This window comes from Temnothorax longispinosus, chromosome 1, assembly GCF_030848805.1.
Source record: "Temnothorax longispinosus isolate EJ_2023e chromosome 1, Tlon_JGU_v1, whole genome shotgun sequence".
NCBI classification, from domain to species: domain Eukaryota; kingdom Metazoa; phylum Arthropoda; class Insecta; order Hymenoptera; family Formicidae; genus Temnothorax; species Temnothorax longispinosus.
This window is the reverse complement of record NC_092358.1, coordinates 707,173-724,869: the sequence shown is the minus strand read 5'-3', so window position 1 is coordinate 724,869 and position 17,697 is coordinate 707,173. Positions and strand designations below refer to the sequence as shown.

General features: G+C 42.6%; 1 protein-coding gene across 5 annotated transcripts in view; it reads left to right on the top strand.

Annotated features, from left to right (window-relative positions):
• Positions 1–17,624, top strand: part of LOC139824402 (protein pangolin, isoforms A/H/I/S) — a 176,455-nt gene extending 158,831 nt beyond the window's left edge. For 2 of the 5 annotated variants that reach the window (XM_071796956.1, XM_071796936.1), the window contains 5 exons: positions 2,586–2,668; positions 2,790–2,920; positions 3,953–4,118; positions 8,017–8,086; positions 12,762–17,624. In XM_071796956.1, the coding sequence (XP_071653057.1) occupies positions 2,586–2,668; positions 2,790–2,920; positions 3,953–4,118; positions 8,017–8,086; positions 12,762–13,305 (994 nt within the window). In that variant the 3' untranslated portion in view covers positions 13,306–17,624. Of the gene's footprint in view, positions 1–2,585; positions 2,669–2,789; positions 2,921–3,952; positions 4,119–5,800; positions 5,961–8,016; positions 8,087–10,356; positions 10,598–12,761 lie in introns of all 5 variants that reach the window. The other 3 variants (XM_071796946.1, XM_071796950.1, XM_071796940.1) reach the window with 3 other exon arrangements.
• Positions 17,625–17,697: the final 73 nt, after the last annotated feature.

The window sequence follows — 17,697 nt, the reverse complement described above, 5'->3', positions numbered from 1 at the left end:
TTTTTGGATTTTATTTGAGAACGGAAGCAATCAGTCAGCGCGAGTGCAAATTATCATCGACCGTTGAGTGACGAAATACATGGAATCAGGCGTAGCAGAACAAAGTTCTTCGGAGAGGAACACTGATATATCGAGAAAGGAAAAGGAGAAAATTGCTCGGAGAAGTACGAAGGTCGCGATATCGAAGTGATCCATCCTGCTAGGTCGCCGCACCGCTGGCAAGTGCTAGCGAGTAGCGAGTGGCAGCAGGATATCCAGGCTGATGAGTGGTCGACGTCGACGGCAGCGCCGCGACAACGACAGTTCGCCAGAAAAGGAAGAGTCGCAGCGGCACGTAGAAGAGGAAGGCCGCGGAGAATGCGATATTCGTTGCATCCCCCCCACGGCCACGCTGCGCTCCCAGAATCGTAGAACCGGCTGATGGTAGGGTTGTCTCTATCGCCGCGAGAGCCATGAATCGCGATGATGCCACCCATCCCGCGATGCCACCCTCGCGCAACCCCGCGCCACCACTCCCCCGGCCACCCCCAGACTCGCCGATAATCAATCGTCGTAACACCGGTCGGTGGTGATTCCGCTGACGCCAGAAACGAGCGCGTTTGAGACGCGCGGCGGAAAGTGGGAGAGAGATACGGAATACCGTGCGCGCGAGGGAAATCCGGCGCGAGGACACCCCGAGGCAACCCGCGCGGAGAGAATTCGGAGAACCTGAGATCGGAAGGGAAGGCGAGGTGCCGACTGCCAACGCATATCGAGAAAGCGTAGAGTTTTCGTGCGGGCGTACGCGATAAACGTCACTGGAAATCGAGACGAGAGGGTGCGTGTCGGACGCGATACGACAAAACGAGCGCGCTATAGTCGTCGGCGTCGGATGAGATAGACGGGGTGTTTGGTGGGTATATAGAGCCACCAACCCTCTGCTTGGCGGCGGTGGAGGCGGGAGGGGGAAAGAGAGAGAGAGAGAGAGACAGGGAGGGTGGGTGGTGAGAGAAGAGGAACGGAAAGCACGCAGACAGGGACGGAGAGAGCGAGAGAGAGATATGACGAATGGGTGACCGTGGGATGCCGCCCCTGGAGACATTTCACCGCACGAATCGCCGGGTGACGAAGTCGCGTCAACGACTGGCGCTGCCAAAGCGGCGGCGGGCGAGCACGAGCACGAGCGCGAGCGCGAAAATGAAGGCGCGATCAAGGACGGCGTAGGGATGACGGTGCCACTGCCATTAGGCACGTCGTACGTGCGGACGACGCGCGGCAAATACGACGGCAACCACGTACGTCTCGAAGGCTTCCAGCGGAGCGAGGCTGCCGCCAGCGTCTGGCGGATCATCACGGACGGCGCGTAAGTGTCGTCGTGTGCGCCACCGCCGCACGTCGTACGTGCTGTTTACAACGGGCTGACCGGTTTACGGGGCCCCGTTCCGTTCCATCGTTTTACGCGCTCGCTATAGCGCGACGGGAGCGCGAGGATGTGAATGGAGAGTGTAAATTCGTCGAGTGCCGCGGCTGGACCCCAACGAGCTTGTTGCCTACCTGCGATGCCGCGAATGACGGGCAATATTCTCTTTCGCTGGATTAACGATCAAGAGTAACAAGAGGAAGGGAGGGAGATGAGGCCGCCGAGGGTCGCGGCGAGAGGGATGATCTAAGACCCTCTAGAGTGCCATCGAAAGAGAGAAAGAGAGAGAGTGAGAGAGAGAGAGAGAGAGAGAGAAAGAGTGCATCGCGACTCGTTCGTCCCGTGACAATTAAGCGTCGAACAATAGCGCGGGTAATCGCGTGGCGTTTAGGATCGTTCCATGGATCGATTTGGATCACTCGGGCGGTGGGCCCGCGAGTAAGCACGAGGCAGTAGTCCCATATGTGGCGATGGAGCCAGCCGAGTGCCTGGAGCCGCTGAACTTGGTGATGAAAAAGGACGACACTGACGACAGCGGGCCGACCAGGACTGTGATCGGAGTGAAAATTGCGGAGGCGTCGATCGACGAGGAGGAGAAGGACGCGCTCGCCGTCGTAGCTGAGGAGAACGCGATCGAGGATAATATGGCGATATTCCAGGACGCTGTCAAGTCCGCCGAGTCCGGTGGCTTACCAACCGCGGATCACAAACTCTTGACCGCGCTCTACATGAGCAGTCTCGTGCAGATGTCGAGCTTGAGCGCGCCGGCATCGCGCGGCATCGCGCCGCCGCCATACGCCAGCCAGCAGCAACAGCAAAACTTTATGCAGCTACTTGCGATGGTGGAAGCGCGACATCGCATGTGGCAGCAGATGAATTGGCCCCTGCCGCAAAGCTTTCTGAGGAGCCCGTTGACCCTACCACCGACCGCGCCATCCTACTTTGACGGCGCGACCACGACGCCGACGCCGACGCCGCCGAGCTTGACTGATCAGCTATCCCAGAACTCCGCGCCGACCTACCCTCTGTCCTGCGCGAAATCCGAACCCCTGAATTCCGAGGTTAAACAGTCCTACTTCAATAAACGGTACACATACGCAACGACGATCGATGGACTTTGCAGAATTAGCGTAAATCGCCTCCAACAAACTCATCTTGAATATTTTTTCTCACGTGTGTGTTGCAGGTCAACGATAGAGCAGAAAAACTCCACGTCGTTACCTACGGACAATTCGAAAGCTCAGGACACGGGACAACAAAATAATCAAGGTAAGGATACGCGGGTAAAATCGCCGGTACGCGTGCATAGCCACGGTGCTGCGAAAGTATAAATATCTGACGCTATCGAGGTGGAGATGGTTCATGTCATCTCGTTGTGTTGTTTCGACAGATAAAAAGAAACCCCATATAAAAAAGCCTTTGAACGCGTTTATGCTGTATATGAAGGAGATGAGGGCGAAGGTTGTGGCAGAGTGTACCTTAAAAGAGAGTGCCGCGATCAACCAAATATTGGGAAGACGAGTGAGTAAACCTTCTATCTAAAAATTTTTCAGACTTGAAGTAAATTCTTCTACATCAGAGTAGCAAATTTGGGCTTGTGTGTGGTTGGCTTATCCCAATTTAACAGTTCTTTCTTTATCGAATATCATAAATGATTATCATCTGCTAATAAGATATAGAAAATATTTGAGCTACATTCGGATTGTTAATAAAATTTTTCTATTGCACTCTGATGTAAAAATAATTAAATTGTGCAAAAGTCAATATTTTCTCTTATCTCGTAATAGAATAAGATTTTTTAATTATTTCATATATATATGTATGTAAACATAGAGAGAGATAGAGAGGGGGGAGAGAACAGAGAAAGACAGGGAGAGAAAGAGGAGAAATACATCTAATTTGTTTCTTACCAGAATTTTCATTTCCAGCAATTTACTCAGTTTGCTCAAGTCTACATTTTCTTTATATCGAACCGACTACGTTAGAGCTACTGAATTAATATATTTTTATATTAGAAACCAAAAGTTTTGCTATTCCGGTTTTAACATTTAAGAGATAGAGAAAGAGAAAATATTGGTTGACCGTTAATTAAAATATTCCAAACGAGTTTTCGTTTTGAATACACGGGTACTGCATGTATTTATAATGCTTTTGTCGAACGAATCGTCTATCGGATTACTAATCGGAGCTAACTAACTGTACCTACTAGTATCTCAGTAAGAATAGAGCATTGTAGGTGGGATCTAAGGAAATCTCAGATTCGCCTTGATAGAAAGAACGCTGGGGCAAAAGGGGAAGGGTCGAAGAGTGGTTTTTGCGGGTCTCGTGAGACACACGTGACGAGTCACACGAGTCAATGATAGACTTGTCCACTTGTCGCTAGTGGTAGATAAGTTCGAGCGAGCGAGCGAGCAAGAGAGAGAGAGAGAGAGAGAGAGAGCGAGGGAGAGGGAGAGAGAGAAAGGGAGGGAGAGATAATGGGGAAGGTGCACGGTGATAAATACTGTGAGGCTATGAATCTGTGAATCTGAATTTTGGGGGTATGACACGCAGTGGCACTCGCTAAGCCGGGAGGAGCAGGCGCGGTATTATGAGGCGGCCAGGCAGGAGCGCCATCTCCACCAACAACGATATCCCGGCTGGAGTGCCAGGGATAACTACGGATATGGCAGCAAGAAGAAGAAGAGGAAGAAAGAGCGATCCGCAGATCCCACCGGAGGTACCACTTTCCAGTGCTAGAACAGCAGGCCCTTAATAATTCATTATATAATAATTGCTAGTATATACTTATACTGGTTGATTGAAACGATCAAAGTCTCTGTGCGTTTCTTTTTTCGTACGTTTCTTTTTTTGCGTTATTTATTTATTTGTTTATTTATTTATTATGATTTTCTGGCATTCAATCTTTTTCCACGTGCAGGCTATATCTATTTACCGACATATATGTACATCTCTTGAATATTTTATATATGTACATATATGCATATATGTATATTTTTTCGTTTTTTGAAACTGAATTGGATTGGATTGTCTGTGGGGATTGTGGAATGTGGCACAGCAGAGAACTAAAAAAAAAAGAAAAGTACAAAAATAAGAAACAAGAAACAAAAAGAAATGGAAGAAAATCAACGCGAACTCTCGCGGCATGCAATGCAATCTCTTTTTTTTTTATCTGGCCAAACTCCCTAAAGCGGTATTCGTTCGGTGAACAAGAAGAAATGAGACGAGACAAATAATATCGTCGATGATGCGATAATGAGAGCGAGAGTGAAAACCAAAACCTTAGGTACGGGATGTCTGGTAGAGGACCTGACCATTTTTTCTCCTTTTTGTTTTTCTTTCTCACCACGGCCACGGGGCGACATCCGCTCGCAGTCGCTTCCCTTTTAAGATAAACCGTGTTACGGCAATTTAACGAGAACTGTCCATCGACGATGCCTCGTCTCCTTCAAAATTCATTTCTACTCCTTCTATTCTCCCGTTCTCATAAACATCCACATTTCAACATACTCGTGAAATGAACGGAGAAATACTCCTTTACAATTTCAATGGCGCAACTTGTACGTGGAGAGGAATTGGGGCAGGTGGTAAACGGAAATACACTGGAGGAACATTTTGCGGTTTTTGTTTTATACATATATCTTTATGAAGAACCCATATCACCGAAAGAATTGAAAGATAGTGAAACCTAATTAAATCGTCAAGCGTAAATGCAATCGTCTAACAGCAGATTTGTAATTCTCAGTTTTTTAATCACGCTTTAATAAGAGTGAAATATAATTAATAAATTAGAAAAAATTTTTCAGTTGGCCGAAACAGTATATTATTATTATTATTATTATTATTTTATAATCTTATATATCTTAAGGATTATATCTTCCACTGATTGCAAGTACATCAACTATATATGGTGTTCTTAAGAAATACGTTTTCTTCAGTGTATAAACATGCCAACGTTATTTTTTTTCACTCTTTCATCCATACGCGTACTCCAATAAAATTATTTACCGTCTACTCACTAGGTCGTATTCTCTATCAGACACCCTGTATGCCTTAGGTTGTTATTAATATCGACCACATGCGACGAATAGCGGTGCGACCGAGGGGGAGGGGACAACTTAGGCTGTTCTTCTAGCACTTTAAACGGAAAGTAGGGACCCCAGTGTTACTGAAATGCTATGAGGCAACGAGATATTGCTAAGAAAAAAATAATAATGAAATAGATAACGAAAAAGTAATAAAAAATTAATTTCTAAATAAAGTGAGCTAACTCTAATTTTTATGCAATTAGGGTGGCGGCAGTAGCATTAGTGAATTTTCTTTTTTCTTGATTAAAAATATTGTTTAGTCCACACACGGTTCATGCACAATTACAAAAAGTGTTTGGTTCTCTCTCGGTAGTGGCACGCGCTAGGGCGAGAGGAACAGGCCAAGTATTATGAGTTGGCGCGACGGGAGAGACAGTTGCACATGCAGCTGTACCCTGACTGGTCTTCCCGCGCAAATACCAACCGAACTAAGAAGAGGAAGCGCAAACAAGACACAAACAGTGATCCTGGAGGTACCCACATGCCTCACTCCACACATTCTTACAATCCCCTCGTCATAAGGAAAGAGCCCCCGCCCCCTCCACCCTATTCATTATTACATATATACTATTATATTATATTATACATTCTTATATTGCTACACTATATTATGTTGCATGTTTCCTCCCCGTCTTAGGGGTTTTGGGTCGATATCTATATTATATTTCATATATATATATATATTTTACACAAACACACACAGAGACATATATATATTTGATTATGACTATATTATTAATATTATTATACACACGCATATACGTTCATATATATATATACATGTGACTCTATTATATATATATATGGTCTCTTAAATTTTAGTCACGAGTACGGACGTGCACATACGCATGCGCACGTGCGTGCCTACATATCTGCATTACACATTGGCAACATGTGACACATATTACGCATAGGATATACATGCACATATCACACACACGCGCACACACACACAAAATCGAGACAAACATCATGCATTTTATTATTAATTACGTATACAACTTTGGGGACGCTGGCCATTTTGCATTTATACAGGGACCTACTCCGCAATCAGACAATCCTGAGCGTTTAATTTTCTTTCAGCCTTTTTGCCTCTTTCTCTCTCTCTCTCTCTCTCTCTCTCTCTCTCTCTCTCTCTTTTTCTCTCTCTCTCTCTCCTCTCTCTCTCTCTCTCATATTTTCTTATTTTATAAATATTTGTCTCTTTCGTCTTTTTTTCCTATTATTCTTTCTCACTGTCACTCTCTTATTCCTGTACTTCGATTCTTGATTCGTACATTTATTTTTCTTTGATCGTTTCAATGTTACCATTTCTTGATTTTTATTCTAATTTTATTTTATTATTTTTGTTCTGTCGTCACTTTTAATCGAGTCATTTAGTTTATTCTCGACCTCCACATACGAAAATTTTGTCCACTAGCACTCGCGCGATAGAGCGTTCACATCCATAATATTTTAGATATTTTTTAGATATATTCCGGAGCTTGCGTTTATAATACAAGTCACGACATTTCAACTGAGTAGATCTTTGATCGTGTTTTTAAACTGTTTTAACGTTAACGTTGCATGCTATATTATTTGTTTGACAAAGATATGAGCCATTTATTTGGAAAGTGACGTAAGTCCGATCTCTGAATCAAATTAAATTAATTTATCGTAATATCTTGTTGAAATTTTTACTATTTTAAAAATAAATTTGCATCGCTTTCAAAATAAGTGATTCACATCTTTGTCAATATGTGTGGATCTTTCCTCGAAGACTATCAATCTCATAGAGACTATCAATTTCACGAGATTATCTAAAGGAAATTTACGCAATTATACTCTTGTATTTCTTATTTGTCCGTGACATATTTTCATGTAAAATCTATTTTTTGATGTGTTACATTTGATATCGATAGCATCTTCGATGAAGATCTTATGACATATCGTTTTTTACAACCCTTTGAGATCGTGACACCGAAATAAATTTTTGTTACATTTATTTTAAAGGACTTTTATTTAATTATGGAATTATATCTACAACTTTAAGTAATCTGCATAAGTTGCAATATATCGAACTCGTAAAATATTTCTCTGGAAGGCTTATCCGTATTAAAAATCCGTAATGCGTTTTGATAATTGGTGTTTTTGGATCTCAAAGGGTTAATCGTTCTGTTACACGCATGACTAGTTGACATTCGTTGAGTTCATTTAGCATTCACAGAAACATAAGTTTAACGCAAAAACTCGAGCACTGATTCACTCTACTACGTAGATTATGTAGTTATCGCATTGAATCGTACACGATAATTTCGCATTGGTTTGTCAATATATAACATCCATATATATTATATATATCATTACCTGTTTTTCTCTATTACGTGATTATAGTATTACTCAAGTTGGTTTTTTTTTACATCTTTCTCACACGGCGATGTCAATAACTACGTCATTCTTTTGACAGAATGTAATTATGTCAAATAGTAATCCATGAGCTTGCAAACAATTCACGATCATTGAATTAATCGTTGCTGTTTTATTTTTTAGGTAATAACATGAAGAAATGCCGTGCCAGGTACGGATTAGATCAGCAAAGCCAATGGTGCAAACCCTGCAGGTATGTGTGCCAATTTTGTGCAGCAACTTCCTTTCGATAAATCTTGTGCTTCAGCGATGAGACAATCGTCAGACCGCGCATACGATCAACGCGATTCGCGTATAAATATGTGTTAAATTTTACGGAAGTCAGTGTTTCGACAACGTCTACGTTTATCGTATCATCATATATTTTTAAAAAATTTTGTCTTGTCCGCCATTAAATCTGATGTAGAGGATGTAGTACACGAAACATCTTTGTTCATCGATATTGTTAATCTCGGAAAAGAGAATCCCGAATTTTTCCGCGTAATGTCAATCCTCTGTGTGTTTTACTTAAAATTTAACGAGTATATAATTTAATACTTGACGGTAATGACACTCGAGTAGCTACTAAAGTATACTCTTTAGAAACGACTGGATAATACGGAAACTTTTGTAAACGAATTTCGACATGTACTAACGACCTTCTTCAAGATTGCTCGCGACATATCGATCACGATTCTAGTATCCTCGACTTTCGCTATCTCTATCGGTCTCGGACCCCGTCATCCGTTCCGTCATCCACATGTTATATGTTATCTATTTCTATATGAAAGTTGAAAGAGAGGAGACACCGCCAAATGGCATATCTCCAGAGCGTATATGTATACAAGTATCGATGATGTGATACGATACGATGCGATGCGATGCGATGCGAAACGTCATACGCAACAGGGTCGTCTCGTGTCAGGAACAACTCGCGCTTGTGGTACTCTCTTCCTGTTGAATCTACAAGTATAACATAAAGCGAAAGAACGAGGAAAGAAAAAGAAAAGAGAGCGCAGCGCAAAGCTGCGCGTGACCGTCAGAAAATGTGTCTTCCAAAGAGAAAGAGAAAAGCAAAGGGATGAACGACCAGTCTCCTCCGTAGTCGCGAGTAGGCGCAACGTCGCCCAACGACGCCCAAACGTGTCCAACCGTACTTGTCTTGTAAATATCGGTTTCTAGAAGTGCACTTTCGTAGTTTGCCGCGAAGTCACGAGCCACCTGTGTTTTTAGCATCGACTATACATTATGCTTCATTGTCACGGCGTAGCCCAAATGCCCCAACTCCCGGCTGGGTTTGTGAATCTCATGGACCTCATTAAAGGGGCGAGAACGAATCCCATCGACGGTTTTTTCTTTTTCTTTCATTTATATTACACGATGAGAAAAGGAGATAATCTTGAGAGCGATCACCAGATTAAGCACCATTTGGAGAACGTAGTCTGCCAACGAATCTTGCCGATCTGGTCGGCATTTCATTATCGCGTGCATGGGAATGAATTAGAAGCGTGTAAAATTTTCGTGTCGTAAAGCGTGTAAAATTTATCCTGCCTCTTTCTTTTTTTCTTTCTTTTTTTCTATTCGTCCTGCCAAAGTCGAGATTGAGATCTGGAATACCGGAAGCACCTAGTTTGTTGCATTTGGACTTGGCCGATTGCACTCTGCATTGAATGCACGTAACTTACATACCGCCTGTATAAGACGTCATTGTGCTTTCAATTGATCATGTTATCACGGATATTTGAGAAATAGTTATTATATTAAAGGATTGTAAAAAACGTGTGAGACAATAGGAATATACGCAAAGCGTAGAGCAACCACGGATGTTCGCGGCGCTATCAAGTGTGCCAAGATCAATTCTATCAACTACCGCGTCAGAGCGGATATTTGGGAGACATATTTTCTGATCGATGCAACAATCGCTATATCTTGCGCCGTCTTTCTTCGTTCCGCTTCTAAAATCTAAGCTCGTTCTAACGGGGCCGGCAATGCTGCAATTACGATTTTTATACAACATTTAAACCTAAATTATCAATCGATTATCTTTTATTGCTAAAATTTTATGTTCTATTATTCGGAAATGTGGCATTCTTCTTTTCAGAAATATATATCTATATGTTTGTCAACTAGAAAATGTTGGATTAGCAACCATTTCTTATTTCTTACATTACAGGATAGTGATATGAAAGTAACGAAATTATGTCTGGCATCGATATCGTGCATTCCAGAATGTAAAAATTGCGTATCGCAAAAATTGATAATCTCGATAATCAAGTACTGGTAATCGTCGGCCTCGTTTTCGCGATTTTACTATCACGAGAGATTTAGGGAGCGCGAAAGTTAGAAAAGCGGTAACACACGTTCGATGTAGACACGTGCGTGTGGGTGACGACACGATACGGTGCGAGATTGAGGTGGGATTAAGTCGACGATATGTCTTAGCGAGAGAGCGCCCCTTTAATGGCTGGTGGTTGGTTTTGGCAGCCCAGTGGAGCATGGAGCGGGGATGGGCATCCACGCGAGCATAATCCATCACGGTGTGGGAAGTAGCGCGGGGGCAGGGGTCGGGGCTGGAGGCGGTGGAGGGACGGTGGGGACAGCCGCCGCCCCGCCAAATACCAACACTGCCTCCAATGCCTCCTCGCCTCAGCAAGAACCCACTTATGTTAATCTCTAGTCAAGCCTATCGCCTCCCTTCTACTGCAACACTTCTTCTTAAACAGTGGTCAGTCCCGACTTAAAACCTACGGGCCTTCGTCGGTCCTCGCTATGGCCGGCCAGCCGCTCGATAAATAGCTCGAATCATTTCGCTGTACCTCTCGTAACTAGATGCCAAACTAGATGCTTTTTTTCTCTCTGAAACTTGACGGGGACATATAGCTCGTTAGATATCATCGTGGGAAAGTACGAGCGAGGTGTCCCATAGTAAGCGGCACGACGGTGGCCCGTGATGCTCGCATTGTTTCTCATTGTTGTGGCTCTTTACAGCTTATTATTGTTATTTATTTATCCCTCTCGTTTAGTTGAAATTTACTCAGTGTTGCCCTTAGCATGGCTGATCTGTAATATGTATCATATTATGTATACATATATGTTTCTACACACACACACACACACACACACGTAACAATTATTTATTTCGATTTCGGAACGTTTGACACATAGAAAGTCTTTGTATATTTTAATTTTTTAGCATGACAGAATTCATACGATTAAGACCGGATGATTGCGTTGTACGGATGTGTTCTTTTTCACTTTTTTTTTTTAATATTTAATCATTTTTTTGTAATATTTTTTATACAATAACATCTTTTTATACGTACAGTAACCACTTAGATACTTCTTTGGAAAAAAACGCGTTGGCTGAACGCGTAGAATGGAATTTAAGTTGAAATTTTGCACAATTTCGTATTTTGTGTATATAATGTATCAGACTAAACCTCGAACTAGATTGCAACTGCAATTGCAGTTCTTTTAACAAGATAGCTGTTGTCATATCTATATAACATCTTTATTTTGTGCATTCTTATTTAAATAAAAGATAAAACGCGAGAATTATTATTTCTCTTCAAGATATCTTGTGAAGAACACGATACATTTTATGAGTACAAATCTGATGAATATGATTCCCGCGATTCGCATATATCAATGCCTTATGTAACAAAAGAATAATGTATGTTGCAATCCAGCACGAGATTTTCGACGAGTACTCATTCGTTGTCGCGCACTAAACGGATATTAACTTCCGTAAATTTTGTGTAATGCTTTGACATTCAAGTGTGACTGCGAGTTAATAGCAACTTTCGTCGTCCTCGGCAGCACGACCGATAAAACTAACTGATTTAGCTGAGAGATAAATAATGAGAGCCAATGGCAGAGCGGCAAAATGTCTCGACTGCGAAGCAGTTCTCGGACGAGGTCGGACAGGCTCACTTGTGAAAATTGTGCAGTAGCAAAACGCCTCTCTTCCTCTCGTCACACGAAATCTATTCTATCGATGTCCACATCTTTTACGCGACTGAAAACTTTACTTTAATACACTTAGTCGCAATATTCCAAGTTCCACGTAACATCCTGTATCCACTCTAGTACGTCAATTGGCCATTTTATGATAAATCGACGCCGAAAAAAGAACGCGGGCGCGGTTCCCCATGGAATTATCGATTTGCGGATGATCAACGATTCGATAGATGATGCCCCCTGGCATTTCGATTGAGTTTGATTTCCTTTGTCACGTATAAATTTCTTACACATTATGCTTGTTACGTCCAAAAATTTTGAGCATGGCATTTGCGAGCGAGTGATCAGTGTCGAGCAATCGAAGCATTGTCAGGCGCACAAAGATCGTCAATCCCTTCAGCAATTGAGGCGTTAGAAAACGAGATAATTTACTACAACTCGAGATGAGAAAAGTTTGTGCGTCTGACTTTGCGATGATGACGAGTAATCGCATGTTTTTTTTTTAGTTGGTAACAATTTTACATAGATGTAATATTTTTCATGGATACTACGCATTTCCAATGGTGAGGATTCCATCGAATATCGAGCTCGGCGTGAAATGCAAAGAAAAATTTGCACAATTGAAAAAAATTTCGAGACAAAAGCCAAATTAAAGTTAACGCTGTTCGACGTTTGCCTGATTTGTCATAATTCTCAGATCGAGGCAAGCTTCGGACAATATTTTTACAGTAAAGAACTGTACTTGATTTTATTTTAGGAAATTGTTAAAATATAAATAAAAAAATTTGTAATATTTACATGACTCGCTACTATCTAAATAAATTATCTCTCACAGATGGAAATCGCAGCGATCGAAAGACAACATTACGTCATGTTTCGAGCACACCTGGACGAGCGCGCACTAATCGGTTTTCTGTCGTTATTTGCAGACGTAAGAAGAAATGTATCAGATACATGGGGGAGGGAGGAGACGGCGACGGTGAAGCTGACGGTGAAGTCGAGGATGATCATTCGGAGGACAACCTGGGTAGCGTAGGAGAGGCGGGGACTCCTGAGGAGGACGAATCCCTGAGTAGTCCCGGAGGCCTATCCGCGTTGTCTAGCCTAGCGAGCCCTTCGTTGGTCTTACCATCGCCCTCGAGTCTGGCCAGTCCATGCCCGTGCCCGTTGACGCCTCCGGTGCCGCCCCCGCCTATGTCGAACACGAACCAGTCGGCGACGGTGGCAGCGACGACGACGACGACGACGACGGTGGCGGCGGCAGCGGCGGCGGCAGCGGCGGCGATGGCGATGGCGGGATCGGCAGCGCAACAACAGCAACCGCAACCACCTCCGCAGCCTCACCGCAACCCCGTCGGCACGAATCCTCACGACATTAACAATCCGCTCAGCGTGAACCAGCTGACCGGACAGTGTATAAAGAGCGAGCCCGCACCTTCGGGCCCCTCCAACCCGGCGATCAGTGTTACGTAGCCCCGGCCGGACCCACGTGACCGAACTGTTGCTACATGCGGTGTCATCTATAGGGTCCGTCTACGTATGCACGCGATGAGAAGGCTGGATGACGAGGAACCGACTGACATGATGACAGAAACAAAGAGAGAGACTTGGCAAATGAGAGATCGAACAAGTATCTCGCCTTCGTCTAACGTTTCTCTCGCAGTTCCAATTTGATTCAGGGGGGATCGGGTAGAGGTTCAAGGAGAGTATAATATTTTCGAAATGCCTGAAGATAATTCGAGTGGTCACTTACGAGTAATTGATCACGGTTTCGTTCAAGTTAGACGCAATCTACAATCTGAGCGGTACTGTTGACGATTCGGATTCGATTTCGGACACGCGGAATCGTGCAAATCGTCACATCGCCATTGTGGATTTATGTCGTCGCTTTTGATCGTTCTCTCCTGACCTCGCTCTTGTCCATTCGCCGAAGTACAGATCAGATCCAGTGTCCAAAGTGTCGGGAGTAACGATCAAGTCGTTACATACGTGTTAACGAAAGAACAGAAATAAATATTATGTGCAGAAATACTCAGGACCAAGTATTTGGTTGTAGTCACCCGCTCGGCAAAAAGACAAATGTAAGCGAGATGTAAGCGTGAGAGAATATATGTGCATGTATAAGCTTGCGAAGCTGGGGAAGAGCAAGGTGCACGTCTGATAATGCGACTGAGAAAGCAGGCTCATCGATGGTGCGCGTGACGCAGCTTGTAGTCCTTGTTACGTTGTGATGCCAATGACTGAGAGTCATGTTCCTGTGCCAGCTACTATACTCTAGAAAAGTAATTATATTGCAGACAAGTAGCTAGATGCGTAAAGCGGAGAAGAGCCGCAAGAAAGAACGAAGCGGCGCGCGCGTGCGCACGCGAAATGCGTTTTATTGTCATTCGTTTATTCGACCTCACCTCACACATCCAGTGTGTTAAGATACCTAACTTCTATATATATGGAATTTGTTATTTTTTTAAAAGTCTATACACACAGTGCGGTTGATTAGCGTGTAAGATCCTTATTACCAGCTCGTCGCTCACTTTCTACTCGAATATTTTTTTTCTTCCTCTCCCTACTCTCTTTTAATTCCCTTATTTCTCGTTTTTAATAATATTACCACCGATAAATGGCGCTATACGATCGATAAGGTTCTAAAGGCAACGTGGTTCTGTAGAACTTGTCAAACAAATTTTTCCATTTGTACGGAGTATATTACGTTGTTAATTACATAGTTATTAATACGTATTAATACTAATAATACGTATTAAACTTCCTGTTTTCATTGTCATTGTCGCAATCGACTTAACATCACTCGGTGTTTTAATCTTTTGATTCTTTCTTCAAATTGGATAATGATTTCGGCTATCGCTCGACAAATTCGCACTTCCGATTGAACAAAGACAACCACGGTAAATTAAAAGAAAGACTTTGGGATCAAGAGAGACGATCATCTTCCATAGGAAGATCGGAACGAATTGCATCAAGTCACTTGCGAACAGTGTCAAAAGTATTGTTTTGGGAGGATTATCCTGTAATATATTTCTCCTTCAAATTCCTATTCCTCTTTCCAGAAACATTTTCCGCCCCTCTTTTCTTACGTGCTAACGTGACATGAGCGTTCGATGAGCGTATAGCAATGTCCGATGCGACTTAAGGATTAGGCGATTTGTATAATCCATATGTGTGCGCATCAGAGAAATAAGTTTGCTTCTAAAATCGTGGAGTAGAAAGAAAATTTTTATCATTGGAACAATCGCTCAATGAATTAGGAAAGGACTTTAGGAAAAGAATTTTATACCTTGTAAAAACATTTTAGATTTTACTTATTTTTTATTTTTCTCTTATTAACGGAATTTAACATGCGCATTTCGGGCATTAGGATAGTGCAGGTTTTTGTTTCTAGATTTCAGTAAAATAATGTTACAAATATTTTTATTGGCAACTGTACGTTTTTTTCTTATGTTTTAATATACATGATATGTATATGCATTGTTTATCGTATCGGTGTAACGTGCAAATGTAAAACGTACTATTTGGGCAATTAATACGAAATAATATGAAATAATGAATATTTTTCATTATTTCACGAGTTTTTGTTGCGAAAAATCTATTACAGCCAGTAATCTCTTCTTTTCGTGAATGGAATAGAAATTGTTAATCATATAATGAAAGATTATATTATTAACAATATGATTCGCAATATTGTTTCGTAAAAGAATAGCTAGTTGTTTTATTTATCTTATCATTAAGATTTTTAACGTTGCTACTTTAACAAATTTTTATATTCTTTTATCGATTCAATGTTTTACATTTTTACGAAAGTTATAAAAATTTCCTAAACCTTGCAATAGGACATTTACACGGTAGTACGTTCCATAAGAAGCTAAAAAATTACACGTATGCGCAATTTCAAGGACGCCGAGTATATGCGATGAGAATTGTTAATGACTGATCTCGTTCCGTTACGCGTCATTTCAATGCGATCCTAGTTTCTCTTTATCATCTTTATTGTCTAAACTGGAAAGAAATGCGCGATAGGGGTTCTTTATAACATAACAATTGTTCCACAAGCGTTTATTCAGAGAGCAATTTCTCTTTTGTACATAAAATAAATACGTTTTATAAGATGCATTTGTTGCGGCGCATGGGAAAGTGCAATGGAGGTGCCAATGAGAGAACGAGAGAGTGTGAGATTGCGCGCGTTCGTGCGCTACGAAACGGAAGTAGTCGTTGCACGAACGTCTATGACAATATCTTTTCCCTTCCCTCCCTACCGCAATGTGTTTCTCCCTCTTGTCTCTCTTTATTTTTTTTTACTCTTTTATCTTTCTTTTTTTTTTTTATTTTATCGACTGGAATCGTCCAGTGTCTGTATAGCGAATGGTGGAAAAGCCACTGTAGAAACGCATCGCCGAGTATAGCAGCGAACTAAACGTGCCATAACAACGTCATGCCAATATTACCTATAATACATATTGTTTTTTGACATAATCCATTCAACCTAGTTCCGTCGATCGTGGAGCATGGGCCACCTTGCCCCCTTTTCCCCTTCCTTCCATCACCCTCTTCATTCGATCCATCGTTCTCTCCTTTCCTTCCCGCCTTCTTCGTTTGTCGATCGAACTCGTTAAACAGACTGAAAATGGCATTTAGTAATGACTTTTTGCGAGTGTCGATTTTTGTTTCAACGAATGATTTGTGTGTGTGTGTGGGTGTATACATATATATATATGATATATACTATGTATATATACACATCATATATATCATATATATATCATTTTTGAACAAAGCGAAAAATTTACTAGCGCTCGAACGAAAGAGAAATGTAGAGGATGCGCGTATAGGACGTTCGATCGGGGAACCAAAGTACTTACCTATCGAAAAAGTACGGGGCAAGGACAACCAGCAACGTCTCACGAGAGACGAGTGCGAGAAAGAAAAGGAGGCGGTGGCAATGGCGAATTAGCGATAGAGACGTAGCCGGAAAGGGAAAACGAGACTCGCAAAGTCTCATGCGAGACGTTTAAATGTCGTACATGCGCTTGTGTATATGACGATGACTGTTACGCGTTACGCCGAGGAGAATGACGCCTGTGACGCCGGCCGAGTGGGACCGATTCCCTCTCTCGACGGACAATCGGGTGCTCGGCGAGGGAAGCGGTATCTCTCTTTCCTTCTCTCCTTCAAAGAGAAAAGGAAATATCGTAGATTATCTCGAGCCCACCCGCTGCCTCTCTTTTCGCTGTGCTAGGAACGACGAGACGACGTCGCTTAGGATTCGGTGGCGGATTGCTCGGAGATGCGAAAGCGTCGCGTTCGACCGTTTCACATTACTGGGTATAGAAAAAGAAACGTACCCCTGGGACGCGAAATGCGAGCAAAAAGTCGCTCGACACGGCCTACAATCCGCTCGAGAAGAGAGAGAAAGAAAGAGAGAGACTAGAGAGTATCGAGATTTGCTCGCGAGTCGCAGATGACACCATTTTCCCCCGATGACGAGGGTGACCAAGCTCGTGCCGATCGAGTCGGGAGTTCGGAGCTCGTGTCTCGCTTCAAAGGAGCGATTGTACCATATTGTAAAGTATCAATCGACAGTTCTCAGCTGCGTTGTACAGTGTTTTCTAAGTATTTAGGCTGATAGCGCGCGTGTAATTGAGGAAAAGGAACATTGTATTTACACTAATAAGCGATCTGTATCATTCATTCTCGTATAGCCTGTACTCCTACTCATGTAGATGCTAAAAGTGATTTGTGTCATAAAGAAAACCTATAAATAAAATTAGCACTTTGAGAACGTTGTCGGCCGCGTGTACAAATTCTTTCTCACTTCCATTCATCTTTCGTCGGACGGGACACGAAAATTTTGCGTGC